The sequence below is a fragment of the Argopecten irradians genome, chromosome 7 (assembly GCF_041381155.1).
Source record: "Argopecten irradians isolate NY chromosome 7, Ai_NY, whole genome shotgun sequence".
Lineage (NCBI taxonomy): Eukaryota > Metazoa > Mollusca > Bivalvia > Pectinida > Pectinidae > Argopecten > Argopecten irradians.
In genome coordinates this window covers 25,728,067-25,754,555 of record NC_091140.1, presented here as the reverse complement: position 1 = coordinate 25,754,555, position 26,489 = coordinate 25,728,067, and the positions used below count along the sequence as shown (strand labels likewise).

The window sequence follows — 26,489 nt, the reverse complement described above, 5'->3', positions numbered from 1 at the left end:
GTACTGGATTTTGTTTACAATTGTACTGGATTTTGTTTACATTTGTTCTAGATTTTGTTTATTTTGTACTAGATTTTGTTTACATTTGTACTAGATTTTGTCTTCGTTTGTTCTGGATTTTGTTTACATTTGTACTGGTTTTGTTTACATTTGTACTGGATTTTGTTTACATTTGTACTGGATTTTGTTTACATTTGTACTGGATTTTGTGTATTTCTGTATATGATTTTGTGTATTTCTGTACATGATTTTGTTTATTTCTGTAGATGATTTTGTGTATTTCTGTACATGATTTTGTGTATTTCTGTACATGATTTTGTGTATTTCTGTACATGATTTTGTGTATTTCTGTACATGATTTTGTGTATTTCTGTACATGATTTTGTGTATTTCTGTACATGACTTTGTGTATTTCTGTACATGATTTCGTGTAGTTCTGTACATGATTTTATGTATTTCTGTACATGATTTTGTGTATTTCTGTACATGACTTTGTGTATTTCTGTACATGATTTCGTGTAGTTCTGTACATGATTTTGGGTATTTCTGTACATCATTTTGTATATTTCTGTACATGATTTTGTGTATTTCTGTACATGATTTTGTGTATTTCTGTACAGGAATTTGTTTCCTTTTGTACAGGATTTTGTGTATTTCTGTACATGATTTTGTATATTTCTGTACATGATTTTGTGTATTTCTGTACATGATTTTGTGTATTTCTGTACATGACTTTGTGTATTTCTGTACATGATTTTGTGTATTTCTGTACATGATTCTGTGTATTTCTGTACATGATTTTGTTTATTTCTGTAGATGATTTTGTGTATTTCTGTACATGACTTTGTGTATTTCTGTACATGATTTTGTGTATTTCTGTACATGACTTTGTGTATTTCTGTACATGATTTCGTGTAGTTCTGTACATGATTTTATGTATTTCTGTACATGATTTTGGGTATTTCTGTACATCATTTTGTATATTTCTGTACATGATTTTGTGTATTTCTGTACATGATTTTGTGTATTTCTGTACAGGAATTTGTTTCCTTTTGTACAGGATTTTGTGTATTTCTGTACATGATTTTGTATATTTCTGTACATGATTTTGTGTATTTCTGTACATGATTTTGTGTATTTCTGTACATGACTTTGTGTATTTCTGTACATGATTTTGTGTATTTCTGTACATGATTCTGTGTATTTCTGTACATGATTCTGTGTATTTCTGTACATGACTTTGTGTATTTCTGTACATGACTTTGTATATTTCTGTACATGATTTTGTGTATTTCTGTACATGACTTTGTGTATTTCTGTACATGACTTTGTATATTTCTGTACATGATTTTGTGTATTTCTGTACATGATTCTGTGTATTTCTGTACAGGATTTTGTTTCCTTTTGTACAGGATTTTGTGTATTTCTGTACATGATTTTGTATATTTCTGTACATGATTTTGTGTATTTCTGTACATGATTTTGTATATTTCTGTACAGGATTTTGTTTCCTTTTGTACATGATTTTGTGTATTTCTGTACATGATTTTGTATATTTCCTTACAGGATTTTGTGGTAAAATACATAGAGAGGGGTCAGCGTATTTTATATTGGGTAGGATTACGTGTAATTAATTCCACCTGGACGTGGCTGGACGATTCTCCTTATGATGTCAACAGCACGTATGTGAATATGTACATTTTATCAACAGTAGAGACAGTATTATACAGCTAATCTCAATGATTTGATATCAGTTGATTTCACTTTCATAAGTATATTAATTACTTTACATAATTATGCTATTTTTAAAATGCTGAAATACATAACCAATAATTGCTCCAGCCATTATAATTAAAGCAAATCTGATTGGTTGCACGCAAGTGAATTTATTGAACTTTAACTTCATTAATCTTTCCTCGTAGTTATATATACATGTATCTGTATAAAAGGTTGTCGGATATAGGCTTGATACTGTTTAAAATCTGACTTTTCACTGTTACAACAACTGCCATGGAGCTAAATCCTGGCCCTGAGTTTTAAACAAAAAGAAGCACCTAATTGTGTCAAAACTTAAGTTGTCTCCTTAAGTCACAAAAGACTGGCTCAAGTCTATTTTTGACTTCATTTTGGTTTTGGGAAGTTGTGGCCTGATGGTTGCAAATACCATATATCTCACTAAATTGTTTTCTGCCCACAGTCAGTGGTTCCGTCACCAAGTTGGTAAAACAAATGATGCTCGCAGTGGATGTGCCGCTATATACAGTTACAAACCTGACACAGGACACATCCAACAGCGGAGGTGTACTGACTCCTGGGGAGTGATCTGTGAGAAACCTAACGGTAAGTACATATATACAGGTGCAATGACTCCTGGGGAGCTTGTAACATACCATGATGTCCGGTGGTCTAAAGGACGTAGGTAAGCTTCTGACATACTGTGATGTCCGGTGGTCCAAAGGACGAAGATAAGCTTCTGACATACTGTGATGTCCGGTGGTCTAAAGGACCAAGGTAAGCTTCTGACATACTGTGATGTCCGGTGGTCCAAATGACGTAGGAAAGCTTCTGACATACTGTGATGTCCGGTGGTCTAAAGGACCAAGTTAAGTTTCTGACATACTGTGATGTCCGGTGGTCTAAAGGACGTAGGGAAGCTTCTGACATACTGTGATGTCCGGTGGTCCAAAGGACGTAGGTAAGCTTCTGACATACTGTGATGTCCGGTGTTCTAAAGGACGTAGGGAAGCTTCTGACATACTGTGATGTCCGGTGGTCTAAAGGACCAAGGTGAGCTTCTGACAAACTGTGACGTCCAGTGGTCCAAAGACCACGGTAAACTTCTAACATACTGTGACGTCCGGTGGACCAAAGGACCAAGGTACGCTTCTGACATACTGTAACGTCCGGTGGTCTAAAGGACCTAGGTAAAGCTTCTGACATACCCGGCCATCCGGTGGCCCAAAGGATCAAGGTAAGCTTCTGACATACTGTGATGTCCGGTGGTCCAAAGGACCAAGTTAAGCTTCTGACATACTGTGCCATCCAGTGGCCCAAAGGACCAAGGTACGGTTCTGACATACTTTGACATCCGGTGGTCCAAAGGACCAAGGTAAGCTTCTGACATACTGTGACATGCAGTGGTCCAAAGGACCTAAGTAAGCTTCTGACATACTGTGACATACAGTGGTCCAAAGGACCAAGTTAAGCTTCTGACATACTGTGACAACCGGTGGTCCAAAGGACCAAGGTAAGCTTCTGACATACTGTGACATGCAGTGGTCCAAAGGACCTAAGTAAGCTTCTGACATACTGTGACATACAGTGGTCCAAAGGACCAAGGTAAGCTTCTGACATACTGTGATGTCCAATGGTCCAAAGGACCAAGGAAAGCTTCTGACATACTGTGATGTCCCGTGGTCCAAAGGACCAAGGTAAGCTTCTGACATACTGTGATGTCTGGTGGTATAAAGGACCAAAGTACGCTTCTGACATACTGTGACATCTGGTGGTCCAAAAGACCAAGGTAAGCATCTGACATACTGTGATGTCCAATGGTCCAAAGGACCAAGTTAAGCTTCTGACATTCACATACTGTGACAGGCAGTGGTCCGAAGGACCAAGTTAAGCTTCTGACATTCACATACTGTGACAGGCAGTGGTCCAAAGGACCAAGTTAAGCTTCTGACATTCACATACTGTGACAGGCAGTGGTCCAAAGGACCAAGTTAAGCTTCTGACATTCACATACTGTGACAGGCAGTGGTCCAAAGGACCAAGTTAAGCTTCTGACATTCACATACTGTGACAGGCAGTGGTCCAAAGGACCAAGTTAAGCTTCTGACATACTGTGACATCCGGTGGTCCAAAGGACCAAGGTAAGCTTCTGACATACTGTAATATCCAGTGTCTGGCATTTTGGCAAAATTAACTTCTTCTAACAAACCACTGGTCAAAATTTGACCAAATTTGGCTTGTGGCATCGTTATGTAATATGGATTCAAAATTGTACAAATGGTTTGTTTGATGTCATAGGTGTGTGTAATTTAGATGTAAAACAATACTTTATACCTGTATGGTATTTTTACAGATGCTGTAGATGTATGTAACTCAGCTGACAATTGGCACCTTGTGGAGCAACAGTGTTACAAGCTGTTTGATGAGAAAGCCAATTTTTACGATGCCCGTAAAGTATGTCAACAGAATGGTGGAGATTTATATATGCCTATGAATGCCAGAGAAGTATATTCCATCGGGGACTTAAACCAGTGTCGGACACGAGACGACGCTGCATGGATAGGAGTATCAGACACAGTAAGTGTTGTAAACCTTTATTAAATTTGTATGATACAAAATCTTCAAACTGTATGTAATACATTGTATAATTATGTAATACATTGTATATTTATGTAATATATTGTATAACTATGTAATAAGTTCTATAATTATGTAATATGTACATTGTATAATTATATATTATACCGGCGGGTAATGTCGACAAGGGCTAGCTTGTTGGACCATGCATGTGAATTAAAACCAACAACATGATATGAAAGGAAAAAAGCCTTTTATTTTGATAAACGACAAGATATGACATAAACATAAAATTATTCTTTCAATCATTTTTATAAAGCATATAAGCAAATTTAAAGATATGGTCCAAGATGGGGATAAAAAGCGCCCCATCCATTGTTAAAGAAAATTCTTACATAAAATACAGTTATATCTATTAAGTAAAACATGAAAAATAATCTTGACATGTGTCATGGTCAAAAGCAAGATACAACTTGCAAGAATGCAACTCGATACAAAGACAACATGTCGTCAAACTATGATATTATATTAAAGCTATTCAGTAACGAAACCTTTTAGTCACAGAATTGAGGAAGGTCATAGGGAGGAGGTGGCTGCTGATAAAATATTGAAAAATATCAGAAAAACTGACCTTGATCTGTGTCCATCTTGTGATAAAGTGGCTAATGAAGCTGACACACGCGCACTGGTCAGAAGATATACTACGCGTGATAAGACCTTGACCCAATTACCTCTTACTTGCCCCTTGAACCTCCTCTCAGAAAAATAGCACGGAATATAACGACGTAAAAAATATTAATATGAAACACTAATATTATTTAAAAACAAACTACTTGCCTGTATAAAATGCATTAAAATTGAAATTTTGATTTACCATTATACCGGCACGTAATGTCGACAAGGGCTAGCTTGTTGGACCAAGCATGTGAATGAAAACCAACCACATGATATGAATTGAAAATGGCCGTTTATTATGATAAATGACGAGATATGGCATAAACATAAAATGATTCTTTCGATCATTTTTATAAAGCATATAAGCAAATTTTAAGATATGGTCCAAGGTGGGGATAAAAAGCGCCACAATGTTCATCAGAAACTCCTGATTTACTCATGAGTTACTGATAAACCTACCCCACCCAAAGCCCTAGTCGACATTGATTATTTGATCTTGTTGATAATATGTATAATTGTATATAAAAACCTGATGAAAAGTTAGGCACAAGAAAATGTGTCGAGGCTTTTGCCCTTGGCAGAGACACTGTTAAACTTCTAAAGCACCTATATATACAAAAAGCCTTCTAAAGTGTAAACACTGAGAAGACGTGAAAAGTTCATTGTACATTAGTACACACAACCACTCAATTTATGGATGCCAAAGTCTTTCAGTAAGTATATATGATAATTAGTTGTAATTAAAACATGGCTATGATGTCATCTTTTGTTGTCACCCGTGCTTAAGTTGGACTATTGTTCAAGTACTTGTTCTGTCTGTAGATAAGTACACCTTTCACTGTACATTAGTTTACCTGTAGCTGTAGATTAGTTTCAACTAATCTACAGGTCCAGGTAAACTAATGTACAGTGAAAGGTAGAGAGCAAAACTACATGCAGCATTGTTAAAAGACAGATAAATAACAAATAAATCAAATTAAATTCAATATAAATATAATACAAGACTTCAATAATACATATTATTACATATTTTCTGTTTAATACATTGATTCATAGACATCGGCTTAAATCCAATTATATCAACCACAACGCTAAAAAATACTCCTTGTATTGAAAGTCCAAACTCCTTAGTACATGTATTTTGACAGTACAGGCATTCCTAAAATGATATTTTGATTTTTAGTAGAAACATGCACTTTCTTTCTTTGAAAATTGAATGCTTTCATTTAATTTCTTGTCCCAATAATTCACTGTTTTTAAATAACTTCATTTCTTGAATGCATACACATAACACATAAATCCACGTTTCCCGAAATAGAACTTTCTTGGGGCCGCGGTGGCCGAGTGGTTAAGATGTCCCGACATATTACCACAAGCCCTCCACCTCTGGGAAGCGGGTTCGAATCCCATGTGGGGCAGTTGCCAGGTACTGACCATTGGCCTGTGGTTTTTCTCCGGGTACTCCGGCTTTTCTCCACCAACAAACCTGGCACGTCCTTACATGACCCTGGCTGTTAATAGGACGTAAAAATAAACAAACCAAAAAAGAACACTTTCAGTGATTGATTGTGTGATTCCTTATCCAAGATTTACACAAAGCCTACTGAACAAATTTGAAAAAAATAAGCTTTAGGTTTTTTTTATCACTTTGCCGTTTTCACTTAAATCCATTGCAGTTTCCTTAGAATTCACTCAATCTTGATATTGTGGTTTTTAAAAGGACAAATCATATTCTTTAACTGTTGTTATTGCTTCATTTCATAACATAGAGCGGGATTTTCACAATTATTTCCTTTTCATGGTAATCCTCATTACAATGTGAATTTCCAAGAAGTTATATCCAAGTGAATTGTCTGCTTTTGACATAAATAGCAGTTAAATTAACATATCACAAAATTAAATTCCTTAATGGATATTTTATAATCAATTTAGATAGTTTGACTTCATAAAGATCTGATCTGCACTGTCTGCCATGTTGCCTCTTGTACAGCTCCACTCAGAATGAAGAGAATTCAAACTCACAACCAAATTCTCTGGTAAAAACATTGGTATGGAATTTCATGAAAATTTCATGCAATGCATGCATGACCAGAGTAGACATTATACAATTGTTTTGAAATGTTGTGTCAAAGGTGGTTGAATGCCTTACCTGTAGCTGTAGATTAGTTACACAATAGCCATAGTTAGCCCTGTACATCCGAGTGCCATGTTTTAAGTAAGAGAAACACCTCAAACTGTAGATTAGTCAAGATAATGAAGAATGCTCGGCCCTTCTGGCCTCTCATTGTCCATTATCTTGACTAATCTACAGTTTTCGGTGTTTCACCTATACGTATAGTAAACATGTTGATACAAGTCCTCCAGTCATCATCCAGCCGTCCTTAGTTACGCAAACATAGTAAATCAAATTCGACCCAATGCCCAAGTTGATATTATACAACCCCTCCAATTTATGGATGCCAAAGTCTTTCTGTGATATAAGAATATATGGTAAGATAGTCTCCAGTCAGCATCCAGCCGCCCTTATAATTAGTTACTAAAACATATTTAAACAACTTCGACCCAATGCCCAAGTTGACATATTACAAAAGTTTAACAAAAATGGTTACAAATAAAATGTTATAGTTGCTATAGTGCAATGTGTCCGTGGTTCTTCGACCCAATGCCCCAAAACAACTAATTACCATAACACTCGGTGTACAAACTCGTATATGACACAGAATTAGATGTACAGCGTTTAGGGGTATTGCACATTTTTTACCAATAAGACAAAATTGTTCTTCGACCCTATGCCCAAGAACAACTAATTACCATAAACTGGTGTACAAACTTGTATATGATTAGATGTAATTAGGGTATTGCACATTTTTTACCAATAAGACAAAATTGTTCTTCGACCTATGCCAAGAACAGTAATTAAATGGTTTGTATAATAAATTTATATCAGACCATACTAACAAGCCTAATCTATTTGCTAGAATAGATTAATTGTCATAGAATATTCTTCAAACTGTATGTAATGCATTGTATAATTATGCAATACGTTGTATAATTATGTAATACATTGTATAACTATGTAATAAGTTCTATAATTATGTAATACATTGTATAACTATGTAATAAGTTCTATAATTATGTAATACATTGTATAACTATGTAATAAGTTCTATAATTATGTAATACATTGTATAACTATGTAATAAGTTCTATAATTATGTAATACATTGTATAACTATGTAATAAGTTCTATAATTATGTAATACATTGTATAACTATGTAATAAGTTCTATATTTATGTAATACATTGTATAACTATGTAATAAGTTCTATAATTATGTAATACATTGTATAACTATGTAATAAGTTCTATAATTATGTAATACATTGTATAAGTATGTAATAAGTTCTATAATTATGTAATACATTGTATAACTATGTAATAAGTTCTATAATTATGTAAAACATTGTATAATTATAAAATATATTGTATAATTATATAGATTAAATATAATTGTATATTTCCACAGATTAGGCCGGGAACTTTTATGCTAATCAACAACCGTACTCTCCGCTATCAAGCCTGGTACTCCTACGGTAGACAAATCCTGTAAGTCTATGTACATGGATATATTCTAACTTATACAGTCATCAAACTGGTACATATACTATCTGTTAATGTATTGGCTCATTTATAGGAAACATAACAGTAATTGTTATAACTGGAGTTATGCCATACATACATATATACTGCTTTTTTGGCTATCAAATTTTAGCACAAAAGCGATCTTACAAAAGTTAGCACAATCATGAATTCATTTTTAATTGACATTATTACTTTCTAAACAATATACAGAAAATCACAATAGATCCATATTTTGTCACAGCATTTCTTGCCTGTAAAGCACATACAATATTCTTTACTCTGCATTTACTATCACTGTTCGTAATAAAGTTTTGGAAATGACCTTGCCACATATGTTAAAATATTTGAAAACCTTCTAATTCTTTACCAAAATATTTTACTGGCTGCTAATTGACACCATAGCTCTTTTGATCTGGCGTGACAAAAGTCAAACAAGCATAAAGTATTTTGGAGCTGATAATGGGCTTCATTCCTAATAGAAATTTTTGGTAGCTAAATTTCCCAGCTGATATTTCAGATTTACAGTTTTTGTTGAATATGAGGAAATCGTATTGAAAACATTTCCTTCCAGAAATAACCACAGCAAGCCTCCAATTTTACTATATATGACTTAAAATTCCCAATTAAAAGGCCCCAGCCCCCGTTTTTGTGTCAACTGCAACGAAAGGGCAGCACTTGGGTATCACTATGTCGGCTTCGGCGTCGGTGTCTCCGGGTGGTCGGCGTCTGGGAAATGGTTTCCATGAGATAACTTATTTATTGTCTGATTTCAACCAAATTTGGTGTATTGCTTTATATCAGTGAGATCTTGGATGAATTCGATATTGGTCAAAATCCGTCAATATTTGCAAGAGTTACACAACATTAAAGTTGTCAAAACATATAGATCCATGGTTTCCGCTCGATAACTAAAATATTTATTGTCCAACTATAACCAAATTTTATGTATTGTTTTATTAATGAGTTTTCAAATGAGTTCGATAATGGTCAAAAGTTTGCGAAAGTTACTGGACTTTAAAATCGTCAAAAATAGATAAATCCTTGGTTTCCGCTCAATTACTTGAGTATTTATTGTCCGATTTATACCAAATTTGATATCTTGCTTTATATTAATGAGATCTTAGATTGGTTTGATACTGGACAAAATACATCAATATTTGCAAGAGTTATGGGACTTGATAACTTCACCTTGTTATTAACAATATTTTCAACTGTAAATATAGGGTTTGTAATTTAAACCACATATATGCTATGTTCGCTAACAGGAAGAGAGGCGGTACCTGTGTGTTCGCTAACGCAATTGCTAACTATTTGTGGGAATCGGAACTATGTGTGGTGGAAAAAAAATTCATTTGCTCTCGACCACAAGGTACGTATGATTCATATCATCAGCTCGGAATTGTCTCATCATCATTTTATGTTTACATTTCGACCACTCTACACCTACTTAAATTAGCTGGATACAATGTAATGTAACATTTGTGTAACAACATACAATTCTGACATCAGTTATCTATGACGTCATAAATAATCGTAACACTGTAACTTACACTTCTCAATTGTCAGCTGGAAGTTGCTGTCTATACACTAGTTTGTTTAACTGTATTATTATTATTCTAACATAACATCTAAATCAACTTCTTTTTTATCCACAAAAAAATGTGTATTAGATCTATTATGTATTGTATAAAACCAATGAATTCACGCAAAAAGTTTTACAACCAATGCAGAGTACTGTAGTTATAAATAAACCATACTTAGTAGAAGGTATTTGTGGTGTTGACTAGCAGTGGTGTTAAGTAGAAGGTATTTGTGGTGTTGACTAGTGGTGGTGTTAAGTAGAAGGTATTTGTGGTGTTGACTAGCGGTGGTGTTAAGTAGAAGGTATTTGTGGTGTTGACTAGCAGTGGTGTTAAGTAGAAGGTATTTGTGGTGTTGACTAGCTGTGGTGTTAAGTAGAAGGTATTTGTGGTTGACTAGCGGTGGATTAGAGAAGGTATTTGTGGTGTTGACTAGCCGTGGTGTTAAGTAGAAGGTATTTGTGGTGTTGACTTTAGCTGTGGTGTTAAGTAGAAGGTATTTGTGGTGTTGACTAGCCGTGGTGTTAAGTAGAAGGTATTTGTGGTGTTGACTAGCTGTGGTGTTAAGTAGAAGGTATTTGTGGTGTTGACTAGTGGTGGTGTTAAGTAGAAGGTATTTGTGGTGTTGACTAGCCGTGGTGTTAAGTAGAAGGTATTTGTGGTGTTGACTAGCAGTGGTGTTAAGTAGAAGGTATTTGTGGTGTTGACTAGCTGTGGTGTTAAGTAGAAGGTATTTGTGGTGTTGACTAGTGGTGGTGTTAAGTAGAAGGTATTTGTGGTGTTGACTAGTGGTGGTGTTAAGTAGAAGGTATTTGTGGTGTTGACTAGCGTGGTGTTAAGTAGAAGGTATTTGTGGTGTTGACTAGCTGTGGTGTTAAGTAGAAGGTATTTGTGGTGTTGACTAGCTGTGGTGTTAAGTAGAAGGTATTTGTGGTGTTGACTAGCGGTGGTGTTAAGTAGAAGGTATTTGTGGTGTTGACTAGCTGTGTGTGTTAAGTAGAAGGTATTTGTGGTGTTGACTAGCGGTGGTGTTAAGTAGAAGGTATTTGTGGTTTGACTAGCGTGTGGTGTTAAGTAGAAGGTATTTGTGGTGTTGACTAGCGTGGTGTTAAGTAGAAGGTATTTGTGGTGTTGACTAGCAGTGGTGTTAAGTAGAAGGTATTTGTGGTGTTGACTAGCGTGGTGTTAAGTAAGGTATTTGTGTGTTGACTAGTAAGTAGAAGGTATTTGTGGTGTTGACTAGCGTGGTGTTAAGTAGAAGGTATTTGTGGTGTTGACTAGCAGTGGTGTTAAGTAGAAGGTATTTGTGGTGTTGACTAGCGTGGTGTTAAGTAGAAGGTATTTGTGGTGTTGACTAGCTGTGGTGTTAAGTAGAAGGTATTTGTGGTGTTGACTAGCAGTGGTGTTAAGTAGAAGGTATTTGTGGTGTTGACTAGCCGTGGTGGTGTTAAGTAGAAGGTATTTGTGGTGTTGACTAGCGTGGTGTTAAGTAGAAGGTATTTGTGGTGTTGACTAGCGTGGTGTTAAGTAGAAGGTATTTGTGGTGTTGACTAGCGGTGGTGTTAAGTAGAAGGTATTTGTGGTGTTGACTAGCGGTGGTGTTAAGTAGAAGGTATTTGTGGTGTTGACTAGCAGTGGTGTTAAGTAGAAGGTATTTGTGGTGTTGACTAGCAGTGGTGTTAAAGTAGAAGGTATTTGTGGTGTTGACTAGCGGTGGTGTTAAGTAGAAGGTATTTGTGGTGTTGACTAGCGTGGTGTTAAGTAGAAGGTATTTGTGGTGTTGACTAGCGTGGTGTTAAGTAGAAGGTATTTGTGGTGTTGACTAGCTGTGGTGTTAAGTAGAAGGTATTTGTGGTGTTGACTAGCTGTGGCGTTAAGTAGAAGGTATTTGTGGTGTTGACTAGCTGTGGTTTTAAGTAGAAGGTATTTGTGGTGTTGACTAGCCGTGGTGTTAAGTAGAAGGTATTTGTGGTGTTGACTAGCGTGGTGTTAAGTAGAAGGTATTTGTGGTGTTGACTAGCAGTGGTGTTAAGTAGAAGGTATTTGTGTGTTGACTAGCGTGGTGTTAAGTAGAAGGTATTTGTGGTGTTGACTAGCGTGGTTAAGTAGAAGGTATTTGTGGTGTTGACTAGCGTGGTGTTAAGTAGAAGGTATTTGTGGTGTTGACTAGCGTGGTGTTAAGTAGAAGGTATTTGTGGTGTTGACTTGCTGTGGTGTTAAGTAGAAGGTATTTGTGGTGTTGACTAGCAGTGGTGTTAAGTAGAAGGTATTTGTGGTGTTGACTAGCAGTGGTGTTAAGTAGAAGGTATTTGTGGTGTTGACTAGCAGTGGTGTTAAGTAGAAGGTATTTGTGGTGTTGACTAGCAGTGGTGTTAAGTAGAAGGTATTTGTGGTGTTGACTAGCTGTGGTGTTAAGTAGAAGGTATTTGTGGTGTTGACTAGCAGTGGTGTTAAGTAGAAGGTATTTGTGGTGTTGACTAGCAGTGGTGTTAAGTAGAAGGTATTTGTGGTGTTGACTAGCGGTGGTGTTAAGTAGAAGTTAAGTAGAAGGTATTTGTGGTGTTGACTAGCAGTGGTGTTAAGTAGAAGGTATTTGTGGTGTTGACTAGCTGTGGTGTTAAGTAGAAGGTATTTGTGGTGTTGACTAGCAGTGGTGTTAAGTAGAAGGTATTTGTGGTGTTGACTAGCAGTGGTGTGTAAGTAGAAGGTATTTGTGGTGTTGACTAGCAGTGGTGTTAAGTAGAAGGTATTTGTGGTGTTGACTAGCAGTGGTGTTAAGTAGAAGGTATTTGTGGTGTTGACTAGCGTGGTGTTAAGTAGAAGGTATTTGTGGTGTTGACTAGCAGTGGTGTTAAGTAGAAGGTATTTGTGGTGTTGACTAGCGTGGTGTTAAGTAGAAGGTATTTGTGGTGTTGACTAGCGTGGTGTTAAGTAGAAGGTATTTGTGGTGTTGACTAGCGTGGTGTTAAGTAGAAGGTATTTGTGGTGTTGACTAGCGTGGTGTTAAGTAGAAGGTATTTGTGGTGTTGACTAGCGTGGTGTTAAGTAGAAGGTATTTGTGGTGTTGACTAGCTGTGGTGTTAAGTAGAAGGTATTTGTGGTGTTGACTAGCGTGGTGTTAAGTAGAAGGTATTTGTGGTGTTGACTAGCGTGGTGTTAAGTAGAAGGTATTTGTGGTGTTGACTAGCGTGGTGTTAAGTAGAAGGTATTTGTGGTGTTGACTAGTGGTGGTGTTAAGTAGAAGGTATTTGTGGTGTTGACTAGCAGTGGTGTTAAGTAGAAGGTATTTGTGGTGTTGACTAGCAGTGGTGTTAAGTAGAAGGTATTTGTGGTGTTGACTAGCAGTGGTGTTAAGTAGAAGGTATTTGTGGTGTTGACTAGCAGTGGTGTTAAGTAGAAGGTATTTGTGGTGTTGACTAGCAGTGTGGTGTTAAGTAGAAGGTATTTGTGGTGTTGACTAGCGTGGTGTTAAGTAGAAGGTATTTGTGGTGTTGACTAGCGTGGTGTTAAGTAGAAGGTATTTGTGGTGTTGACTAGCGTGTGGTGTTAAGTAGAAGGTATTTGTGGTGTTGACTAGTGGTGGTGTTAAGTAGAAGGTATTTGTGGTGTTGACTAGCAGTGGTGTTAAGTAGAAGGTATTTGTGGTGTTGACTAGCAGTGGTGTTAAGTAGAAGGTATTTGTGGTGTTGACTAGTGGTGGTGTTAAGTAGAAGGTATTTGTGGTGTTGACTAGCCGTGGTGTTAAGTAGAAGGTATTTGTGGTGTTGACTAGCTGTGGTGTTAAGTAGAAGGTATTTGTGGTGTTGACTAGCAGTGGTGTTAAGTAGAAGGTATTTGTGGTGTTGACTAGCTGTGGTGTTAAGTAGAAGGTATTTGTGGTGTTGACTAGCAGTGGTGTTAAGTAGAAGGTATTTGTGTGTTGGATATGTGTTGACTAGAAGGTGTGGTGTGTTAAGTAGAAGGTATTTGTGGTGTTGACTAGCAGTGGTGTTAAGTAGAAGGTATTTGTGGTGTTGACTAGCGGTGGTGTTAAGTAGAAGGTATTTGTGGTGTTGACTAGCAGTGGTGTTAAGTAGAAGGTATTTGTGGTGTTGACTAGCAGTGGTGTTAAGTAGAAGGTATTTGTGATGTTGACTAGCAGTGGTGTTAAGTAGAAGGTATTTGTGGTGTTGACTAGCAGTGGTGTTAAGTAGAAGGTATTTGTGGTGTTGACTAGCGGTGGTGTTAAGTAGAAGGTATTTGTGGTGTTGACTAGCTGTGGTGTTAAGTAGAAGGTATTTGTGGTGTTGACTAGCTGTGGTGTTAAGTAGAAGGTATTTGTGGTGTTGACTAGTGGTGGTGTTAAGTAGAAGGTATTTGTGGTGTTGACTAGCAGTGGTGTTAAGTAGAAGGTATTTGTGGTGTTGACTAGCAGTGGTGTTAAGTAGAAGGTATTTGTGGTGTTGACTAGCAGTGGTGTTAAGTAGAAGGTATTTGTGGTGTTGACTAGCGGTGGTGTTAAGTAGAAGGTATTTGTGGTGTTGACTAGCAGTGGTGTTAAGTAGAAGGTATTTGTGGTGTTGACTAGCCGTGGTGTTAAGTAGAAGGTATTTGTGGTGTTGACTAGCTGTGGTGTTAAGTAGAAGGTATTTGTGGTGTTGACTAGCTGTGGTGTTAAGTAGAAGGTATTTGTGGTGTTGACTAGCAGTGGTGTTAAGTAGAAGGTATTTGTGGTGTTGACTAGCAGTGGTGTTAAGTAGAAGGTATTTGTGGTGTTGACTAGTGGTGGTGTTAAGTAGAAGGTATTTGTGGTGTTGACTAGCAGTGGTGTTAAGTAGAAGGTATTTGTGGTGTTGACTAGCGTGGTGTTAAGTAGAAGGTATTTGTGGTGTTGACTAGCCGTGGTGTTAAGTAGAAGGTATTTGTGGTGTTGACTAGCTGTGGTGTTAAGTAGAAGGTATTTGTGGTGTTGACTAGCAGTGGCGTTAAGTAGAAGGTATTTGTGGTGTTGACTAGCCGTGGTGTTAAGTAGAAGGTATTTGTGGTGTTGACTAGCGTGGTGTTAAGTAGAAGGTATTTGTGGTGTTGACTAGCAGTGGTGTTAAGTAGAAGGTATTTGTGGTGTTGACTAGCAGTGGTGTTAAGTAGAAGGTATTTGTGGTGTTGACTAGCTGTGGTGTTAAGTAGAAGGTATTTGTGGTGTTGACTAGCGGTGGTGTTAAGTAGAAGGTATTTGTGGTGTTGACTAGCTGTGGTGTTAAGTAGAAGGTATTTGTGGTGTTGACTAGCAGTGGTGTTAAGTAGAAGGTATTTGTGGTGTTGACTAGCTGTGGTGTTAAGTAGAAGGTATTTGTGGTGTTGACTAGCGTGGTTTAAGTAGAAGGTATTTGTGGTGTTGACTAGCGTGGTTTAAGTAGAAGGTATTTGTGGTGTTGACTAGCAGTGGTGTTAAGTAGAAGGTATAGTTGTGGTATTGACTAGCCGTGGTGTTAAGTAGAAGGTATTTGTGGTGTTGACTAGTGGTGGTGTTAAGTAGAAGGTATTTGTGGTGTTGACTAGCCGTGGTGTTAAGTAGAAGGTATTTGTGGTGTTGACTAGCCGTGGTGTTAAGTAGAAGGTATTTGTGGTGTTGACTAGCAGTGGTGTTTTAAGTAGAAGGTATTTGTGGTGTTGACTAGCAGGTATTTGTGTGTGTTGACTAGCAGTGGTGTTAAGTAGAAGGTATTTGTGGTGTTGACTAGCAGTGGTGTTAAGTAGAAGGTATTTGTGGTGTTGACTAGCGGTGGTGTTAAGTAGAAGGTATTTGTGGTGTTGACTAGCAGTGGTGTTAAGTAGAAGGTATTTGTGTGTGTTGACTAGCTTGTGGTGTTAAGTAGAAGGTATTTGTGGTGTTGACTAGTGGTGGTGTTAAGTAGAGGTATTTGTGGTGTTGACTTGCTGTGGTGTTAAGTAGAAGGTATTTGTGGTGTTGACTAGCGGTGGTGTTAAGTAGAAGGTATTTGTGGTGTTGACTAGCCAGTGGTGGTGTTAAGTAGAAGGTATTTGTGGTGTTGACTAGCGGTGGTGTTAAGTAGAAGGTATTTGTGGTGTTTGACCTAGCGTGTGGTTGTTAAGTAGAAGGTATTTGTGGTGTTGACTAGCAGTGGTGTTAAGTAGAAGGTATTTGTGGTGTTGACTTGCGTGTGGTGGTGTAAGTAGAAGGTATTTGTGGTGTTTGACTAGCTGTGGTGTTAAGTAGAAGGTATTTGTGGTGTTGACTAGTGGTGGTGTTAAGTAGAAGGTATTTGTGGTGTTGACTAGCCGTGGTGTTTTAAGTAGAAGGTATTTGTGGTGTTGACTAGCAGGTGGGTGTTAAGTAGAAGGTATTTGTGGTGTTGACTAGCAGTGGTGTTTAAGTAGAAGGTATTTGTGGTGTTGACTTGCTGTGGTGTTAAGTAGAAGGTATTTGGGTGTTGACTACAGCCTGGCTAAGTAGAAGGGTATTTTGGTGTTGACTAGCAGTGGGGTTAAGTAGAAGGTATTTGTGGTGTTGACTAGCTGTGGTGTTAAGTAGAAGGTATTTGTGGTGTTGACTAGCCGTGGTGTTTAAGTAGAAGGTATTTGTGGTGTTGACTAGCCGGGTGGTGTTAATAGTAGAAGGTATTTGTGGTGTTGACTAGCGGTGAGTGTTAAGTAGAAGGTATTTGTGTGGTGTTGACTAGCCGGTGGTGTGGTAAGTAGAAGGTATTTGTGGTGTTGACTTTACTAGTGTGGTTAAGTAGAAGGTATTTGTGGTGTTGACTATGCCGTGGTGTTTAAGTTAGAAGGTATATTGTGGTGTTGGACTAGTGGTGGTGTTAAGTAGAAGGTATTTGTGGTGTTGACACGTAGCCGTGGCGTTTAAGTAGAAGGTATTTGTGGTGTTGAACTTGTGTGGTGTTAAGTAGAAGGTATTTGTGGATGTTGACTAGCGGTGGTAGTTAAGTAGAAGGTATCTTGTGTGTGTGACTTAGCAGTGGTTGTGTTAAGTAGAAGGTTATTTGTGAGTGTTGACTAACTGGTGGTGTTAAGTAGAAGGTATTTGTGGTATATACGTCAGCTGTTTGGTAAATTAAGCAATAAGGTATTTGTGAGTGTTATGACCTAGCAGTGGTGTTACGTAAAGAAGTATTTTGTGGGTGTTAACTTGCTGTTGGTGTTTAAGTAGATAGGATATTTTGTGTGGTGTTAGACTAAGCCGTGGCGTTAAGTAGAAATGTATTTGTGGGTGTTGACTAGCCGTGGCGTAAAGGAGAATGTATTAGTGGTGTTGACTAGCAGGTGGTGTTATAGTAGAACGGTATTTTGTTGGTGTGACTAGTGGTGGTTGTTACTAAGCAGTGGTGTTACTAACTAAATAAGTAGAAAGTGTATTTGTTGGTGTTGACTACATGTGGTGTTGACAGTCGAAGGTATTAAGTATGAAGTTGATTTTGTTTCACCATAGTTAGACTAAATTAAGTAGACTAAATGTATGATTTTGGTTCTTCTTACTAACTGTTGGTCCCTACTGTTAACGTCTTCCTTGAAGGTATTTGTGGTGTTGACTAGCATTGGTACTTACTCCATAACGCAACACATAAATTTTACCATTTGACTTTTGACCCTGTGACTGTTAACAGACGGTTTTAGGTTAATAATAATAGCCAAGACAACAAACAAGGTATTATTGGTGACAATACATTTTACAGTAGTGGTATGTGATACACACTTCTTGAAATTGAATTTTATCTATTATAAAAACAAGAATAACTTTTTATTTAAATATTGTAAAGTGTTATTGTAAATATTTGAACGTATAACATGTAATACATTTTTTGTAGTTCAATATGTATTAATTGGCAGAATCAAGTAGAAAAAAAGTCTACTATAAATCATATTGATTGTCTTTAATGGCCAAAACGTGATTAGAAAATTGAAAACGTCCCTTTCACTAAAAGATTTCAGACGGTTCTACATTTAAAAATTGCTTGGTTCCAATGCCATGGGAGGCTGCGGTATATTTGTTGAAACATTGTCTGTATATATGTATTAGTAGAGGTAATTTCGGGGTAGACCATTATAATTACTTCGATTGTGCTTTCGTTGTAACATTTAGAGAAAGTAAATCACAACCCCAATGGTCACATTTAGTAAAGACAACGGGCAAACAATCGTCCATCACATTGAATTTGTGCTGACTGAGACTGCGACATTTTAGAGTAAATCACCATCGGTGACCAGGGACTGTAATCCCCAAATGGGCGATAGGTAAACTCAACAAAAGTCACTGAATGGAAGTAAGTTATAAAAGAAAAGATGCCAAAATTTAGTGCCTTTGAATATTGAAGATTATAGGGTAAATCATCAATATTTATAGGTAAAATCACCATCACTTGGATTGACTGTAACATTTATAGGTAAATCACCATCACTTGGATTGACTGTAATATTTATAGGTAAATCACCATCACTTGGATTGACTGTAACATTTATAGGTAAATCACCATTCACTTGGATTGACTGTAATATTTATAGGTAAATCACCATCACTTGGATTGACTGTAACATTTATAGGTAAATCACCATCACTTGGATTGACTGTAAACATTTACAGGTAAATCACCATCACTTGGATTGACTGTAACATTTATAGGTAAATCACCATCACTTGGATTGACTGTAACATTTATAGGTAAATCACCATCACTTGGATTGACTGTAATATTTATAGGTAAATCACCATCACTTGGATTGACTGTAATATTTATAGGTAAATCACCATCACTTTGATTGACTGTAACATTTATAGGTAAATCACCATCACTTGGATTGACTGTAACATTTACAGGTAAATCACCATCACTTAGATTGACTGTAATATTATAGGTTAATCACCATCACTTGGATTGACTGTAACATTTATAGGTAAATCACCATCACTTGGATTGACATGTAACATTTATAGGTAAATCACCATCACTTGGATTGACTGTAACATTTATAGGTAAATCACCATCACTTGGATTGACTGTAACATTTATAGGTAAATCACCATCACTTGGATTGACTGTAACATTTATAGGTAAATCACCATCACTTGGATTGACTGTAACATTTATAGGTAAATCACCATCACTTAGATTGACTGTAACATTTATAGGTAAATCACCATCACTTGGATTGACTGTAACATTTACAGGTAAATCACCATCACTTGGATTGACTGTAACATTTATAGGTAAATCACCATCACTTAGATTGACTGTAATATTTATAGGTAAATCACCATCACTTAGATTGACTGTAACATTTATAGGTAAATCACCATCACTTAGATTGACTGTAATATTTATAGGTAAATCACCATCACTTAGATTGACTGTAATATTTATAGGTAAATCACCATCACTTAGATTGACTGTAACATTTATAGGTAAATCACCATCACTTAGATTGACTGTAATATTTATAGGTAAATCACCATCACTTAGATTGACTGTAATATTTATAGGTAAATCACCATCACTTAGATTGACTGTAACATTTATAGGTAAATCACCACCACTTAGATTGACTGTAACATTTATAGGTAAATCACCATCACTTGGATTGACTGTAATATTTATAGGTAAATCAACATCACTTAGATTGACTGTAATATTTATAGGTAAATCACCATCACTTAGATTGACTGTAACATTTATAGGTAAATCACCATCACTTGGATTGACTGTAACATTTATAGGTAAATCACCATCACTTAATTTGACTGTAATATTTATAGGTAAATCACCATCACTTGGATTGACTGTAACATTTATAGGTAAATCACCATCACTTGGATTGACTGTAACATTTAAAGGTCACCATCACTTGGATTGACTGTAACATTTATAGGTAAATCACCATCACTTAGATTGACTGTAATATTTATAGGTAAATCACCATCACTTGGATTGACTGTAACATTTATAGGTAAATCACCATCACTTAGATTGACTGTAATATTTATAGGTAAATCACCATCACTTAGATTGACTGTAACATTTATAGGTAAATCACCATCACTTGGATTGACTGTAACATTTACAGGTAAATCACCATCACTTGGATTGACTGTAACATTTACAGGTAAATCACCATCACTTAAATTGACTGTAACATTTATAGGTAAATCACCATCACTTAGATTGTCTGTAACATTTATAGGTAAATCACCATCACTTAGATTGACTGTAATATTTATAGGTAAATCACCATCACTTGGATTGACTGTAACATTTATAGGTAAATCACCATCACTTGGATTGACTGTAATATTTATAGGTAAATCACCATCACTTGGATTGACTGTAACATTTATAGGTAATTCACCATCACTTGGATTGACATGTAACATTTATAGGTAAATCACCATCACTTGGATTGACTGTAACATTTACAGGTAAATCACCATCACTTAGATTGACTGTAACATTTATAGGTAAATCATTTATAGGTAAATTACCATCACTTAGATTGACTGTAATATTTATAGGTAAATCACCATCACTTGGATTGACTGTAATATTTATAGGTAAATCACCATCACTTGGATTGACTGTAACATTTATAGGTAAATCACCATCACTTAGATTGACTGTAATACTTATAGCTAAATCACCATCACTTAGATTGACTGTAACATTTATAGGTAAATCACCATCACTTGGATTGACTGTAACATTTAAAGGTAAATCACCATCACTTGGATTGTCTGTAACATTTATAGGTAAATCACCATCACTTGGATTGATTGTAACATTTAAAGGTAAATCACCATCACTTGGATTGACTGTAACATTTACAGGTAAATCACCATCACTTGGATTGATTGTAACATTTATAGGTAAATCACCATCACTTGGATTGATTGTAACATTTAAAGGTAAATCACCATCACTTGGATTGTCTGTAACATTTATAGGTAAATCATTTATAGGTAAATTACCATCACTTGGATTGACTGTAACATTTATAGGTAAATCACCATCACTTAGATTGACTGTAATATTTATAGGTAAATCACCATCACTTGGATTGACTGTAATATTTATAGGTAAATCACCATCACTTGGATTGACATGTAACATTTATGAATCTTATAGGTAAATACACCATCACTTGGATTGACTGTAATATTTATAGGTAAATCACCATCACTTAGATTGACTGTAACATTTATAGGTAAATCACCATCACTTAGATTGACTGTAATATTTATAGGTAAATCACCATCACTTAGATTGACTGTAATATTTATAGGTAAATCACCATCACTTGGATTGACTGTAACATTTATAGGTAAATCACCATCACTTGGATTGACTGTAATATTTATAGGTAAATCACCATCACTTGGATTGACTGTAACATTTATAGGTAAATCACCATCACTTGGATTGACTGTAACTTTATTTCACTTGGATTGGTAAATTATAGGTAAACACCATCACTTGGATTGACTGTAACATTTATAGGTAAATCACCATCACTTGGATTGACTGTGTAACATTTATAGGTAAATCACCATCACTTGGATTGACTGTAAATTTATAGGTAAATCACCATCACTTGGATTGACTGTAAATTTAAGGTAAATCACCATCACTTGGATTGACTGTAACATTTATAGGTAAATCACCATCACTTGGATTGACTGTAACATTTATAGGTAAATCACCATCACTTGGATTGTCTGTAACATTTATAGGTAAATCACCATCACTTGGATTGACTGTAACATTTAAAGGTAAATCACCATCACTTGGATTGTCTGTAACATTTATAGGTAAATCACCATCACTTGGATTGACTGTAACATTTATAGGTAAATCACCATCACTTGGATTGACTGTAACATTTATAGGTAAATCACCATCACTTGGATTGACTGTAATATTTATAGGTAAATCACCATCACTTGGATTGACTGTAACATTTATAGGTAAATCACCATCACTTGGATTGACTGTAACATTTATAGGTAAATCACCATCACTTGGATTGACTGTAATATTTATAGGTAAATCACCATCACTTGGATTGACTGTAACATTTATAGGTAAATCACCATCACTTAGATTGACTGTAATATTTATAGGTAAATCACCATCACTTAGATTGACTGTAACATTTATAGGTAAATCACCATCACTTGGATTGACTGTAATATTTATAGGTAAATCACCATCACTTGGATTGACTGTAACATTTATAGGTAAATCACCATCACTTGGATTGACTGTAACATTTATAGGTAAATCACCATCACTTGGATTGACTGTAACATTTATAGGTAAATCACCATCACTTGGATTGACTGTAATATTTATAGGTAAATCACCATCACTTGGATTGACTGTAACATTTATAGGTAAATCACCATCACTTGGATTGACTGTAAATTTATAGGTAAATCATATCACTTGGATTGATTGTAACATTTATAGGTAAATCACCATCACTTGGATTGACTGTAACATTTATAGGTAAATCACCATCACTTGGATTGACTGTAACATTTATAGGTAAATCACCATCACTTAGATTGACTGTAACATTTATAGGTAAATCACCATCACTTGGATTGACTGTAACATTTATAGGTAAATCACCATCACTTGGATTGACTGTAACATTTATAGGTAAATCACCATCACTTAGATTGTCTGTAATATTTATAGGTAAATCACCATCACTTGGATTGACTGTCACATTTATATGTTACAGTGATGATGAAGAGAATTTTATCCGAACTTCCATCAGTAACCTACAGATACAGAGGATGTGGCTCGGCTTTTCAGGTTAGTCGTCTGTTACCTTATAATATGTAGTAAATATTTCCTTTTTGCTGACTTAGTTTTCATTTAGTTTTAATTATCTAGCAATGTTAACTCTTTTGTGACTATAGTTTCTCTGGAATCCATCCCAGAGGTAGTTATATTGTATTAATCTCTCCCCTAGAATGTTTTTGTGTCAACATACAAAATTTACAATGTACATGATAATGTTTTTCGAGCCTGTTGCTCTGACACATTTTGTTGTTGATCATTACAGATGTAAACTCTTCCAATCAATACCAGTGGATTAACGGTACCATGGTTACCTACGGTTACATCAACTGGGACACAAATTTCCCAAAACATCATGATTCCAAGGTCACTAATTGTGGGATACTTCAGATAGGTAGGTCATGGTCAGCAGGGTTCAAGGTCACCATCTATTTAGGGTCACAAGAGTTCAAGGTCACTATCATAGCTGTCATAACATTACTATAGGTTAGTATCTTCACAATAACTCTGTGAAGTAGTGTCTGAGACCTATATTTTACCACATTATTTCTTCTAATATCTGTAGATCGTCTAACTTGATACTTGAAGAAATAATTGCTACCATTAATTTTGAATATTTGTACATGGGAATCATAATCAAGTACATTTGTATATTGTTTCTTCTGGAATTATTATCAAATGTTTCTTTGAAATAGAGAATAAATGCATTCAACAGTTTATTTTTATTTCTCAAATTGGTGTTTTAAACAATTCAACGATTCACTTTTCAATAAAATAGGACTTTTATGAGGTACATGAAAATAGATATATAACAATGCTGTCTGTTTCAATCTGTGTACATTATATCTACGCACAGGCCCGGGCAGCAGCCATTGGTCCAATGGTTACTGTTTCGACTTCCTGCCCTTCATCTGTAAGTCACCCCTGATGAAGATGGTTGTCTCGGTGAAACCTCCTCCAGGTAAGATTGACAAACTCTCAGGTAGTGTACACTTAATTAGTGTCAGGCCCGTATAAAGTAACAGTCAATCATTGATACTAACATACATGCCTCTGCGAACCTATAATTCCTATAAACATTTACCAGTTACATACCTACGACTATGACTATTTCCTATATTTACCAGTTACATACCCACGACTATGACTATTTCCTATATTTTCCAGTTACCCACCACTATGACTATTTCCTGTATTTTCCAGTTACCCACCACTATGACTATACTTTTCCTATATTTTCCAGTTACATTACCCACGACTATGACTATTTCCTATATTTACCAGTTACCTACCCACGACTATGACTATTTCCTATATGTTACCCACCACTATGACTATTTCCTGTATTTTCCAGTTACCCACCACTGTGACTATTCCTATATTTTCCATTTACCAGTTACCCGGCACTGTGACCCTATATTTACCAGTTACTCACCACTGTGGCCCTATATTTCTTATATTTACCAGTTATCCACCATTGTGCTCATATATTTCCTATATCTACCAGTTACCCACCACTATGACCCTATATTTATCAGTTACTCACCAATGTGACCCTATATTTCTTATATTTACCAGTTACCCGTCACTGTGACCCTGGTTGGAAGCTGTTCAGAAACCATTGTTACTACTTCGGTCACTCGGACAACTCGACTGGCTACAGCTTTACTGATGCTCATCATTACTGTGTGGCGAGGAATGCCGAACTCACCTCTATATCAGACGCCTACGAACAATCATACATTACAGGTAGGAAGTTGGTTTTCTCCCATTTTTCACAGGGATATCTCGTGGTTGCTAGGGAAAATATATCTCTATCTTACACTGGGGGGTGTAAGACAGCTCACACGCGCTAGGCAATAACGTGACGTCATCAATACATGCGGGGAGCATTGTATATGACTTCATCAATTTTGACGCGTAACGACATTTCTGCGATAATGGCACGATGAAAAAGCTGGAAACTAAGTAGAATTCCATAATTTTTTCTACTAAGTATGGGAGAAAAAGAATCTTACATGGGTCTGTGAATTGGACAGGGATATCTCAACCCTTTCCACTTCACAGACCCATGTAAGATTCTATTAATACTATCTAGTTTCAATCAGGTCAGTATTAAAAATTGTCTTATTAGAAACTTCCATGTAAGATTCAACACGTGATGTAAAGATTAGTACCTACCCACAAGGGCAGCTAACTCTGTAATATACAAATACAGAATTAATAAAGGCAGTAACTGGTACATAATCATTCCTCCCAAATGAGACTTTCTGTAGTTGTGATACACTATAGTTATCTCCCTTTATTGGAACTCTTTAGTTGTGATACTTTTCTTCTCATTACAGTAAATCAGGCCCAGATAGGTACAGCATGGATCGGTCTACAGTACAGTCCAATTACAAAACAAATAGTTCAGATTGTGGATAATATGCCGGTAATAATACAATCTCTTTTCACATAAATGTATACATTGGCTATACAGTACACTTTTACTTGCTACCTCTTTACACTACTGATAATTATTAACTTTCTACAAAATTTCTTTTCCAAAATAAGTTCATGAAGTTTACATTTTGTGGATTAGAGATATCAATTCAGATTGAGATATAAACTTTCACAGATATTTAACCATGTTAAGATATACAAATGTATCAGGTTTTCCTAGCTGAAGACTTAATTTATTCTAGTTATTAAGTAAAAAAACAACATTAAAATGACTAATAATTTTTTTCCCAGATACCTTTTAAGAGTTTTTACCCGGGTGAGCCTGATGATGTAACTAATGGTTCTACGTGTATCCGTATCATGGCGGGGAGACAGGACTTTACAGGCTCATGGGATGATGGAAACTGTTCTAGTCCACTGGATTTTATCTGTAAAAAGCAATCATGTATGTCTACATTTTCTTCAGAGTTTTAATTCCTATTAAAAGGACATTATGTTGAATGATTAATATTTCTCAATGGACATTTTTTGAGATGATTAAATGTCAATGAAAACCAAATTTCAATCCTTATAATATCATTTAAATTTTTTTATATGTCATCTGATGGTTCATGTTCATGTTAAACCAACATATTTTTTTTTATGTGACAGCTTATCAACTGTTTGGTGACAATTTCAATGAAAGTGATTCTTAATTGAACATTTACTCAGAAAATAGTTGTTCACAATTTTAATGAAATAAGGATGTTACAATACTTGTTTCCATTTTTTGTACAACTTGTGTGATATTGTTACAGATGCTGGCCCTCCGTCTATGACCACCCCTCCGTCTACAACAGGTTTGTTGAAATTCAAATATAAAATTTCTTGTCATTAAGGTTTTAAGACAAAACAAAGGCTATGTTCTTCAAAATTAAGTGTATACTATAATTATATGACTATAGCAAGTCAAATCTGTCTATATAAAATAATACCAATGGACACAGAAATATGTCCTTTATAGACAAGTTTCCTTTAGACAAA

General features: G+C 35.9%; 1 protein-coding gene across 1 annotated transcript in view; it reads left to right on the top strand.

Moving 5' to 3' along the window:
* LOC138327108 (macrophage mannose receptor 1-like) overlaps nt 1-26,489 on the top strand; it is a 40,148-nt gene that overhangs the window by 6,008 nt on the left and 7,651 nt on the right. Inside the window, exons 3-14 of the mRNA XM_069273091.1 lie at nt 1,567-1,682; nt 2,198-2,340; nt 4,088-4,311; nt 8,514-8,593; nt 9,895-9,998; nt 22,914-23,033; nt 23,287-23,415; nt 23,878-23,982; nt 24,600-24,770; nt 25,367-25,455; nt 25,758-25,911; nt 26,264-26,305. Of these exons, the coding sequence (XP_069129192.1) occupies nt 1,567-1,682; nt 2,198-2,340; nt 4,088-4,311; nt 8,514-8,593; nt 9,895-9,998; nt 22,914-23,033; nt 23,287-23,415; nt 23,878-23,982; nt 24,600-24,770; nt 25,367-25,455; nt 25,758-25,911; nt 26,264-26,305 (1,477 nt within the window). The remainder of the gene's footprint in view (nt 1-1,566; nt 1,683-2,197; nt 2,341-4,087; nt 4,312-8,513; nt 8,594-9,894; nt 9,999-22,913; nt 23,034-23,286; nt 23,416-23,877; nt 23,983-24,599; nt 24,771-25,366; nt 25,456-25,757; nt 25,912-26,263; nt 26,306-26,489) is intronic.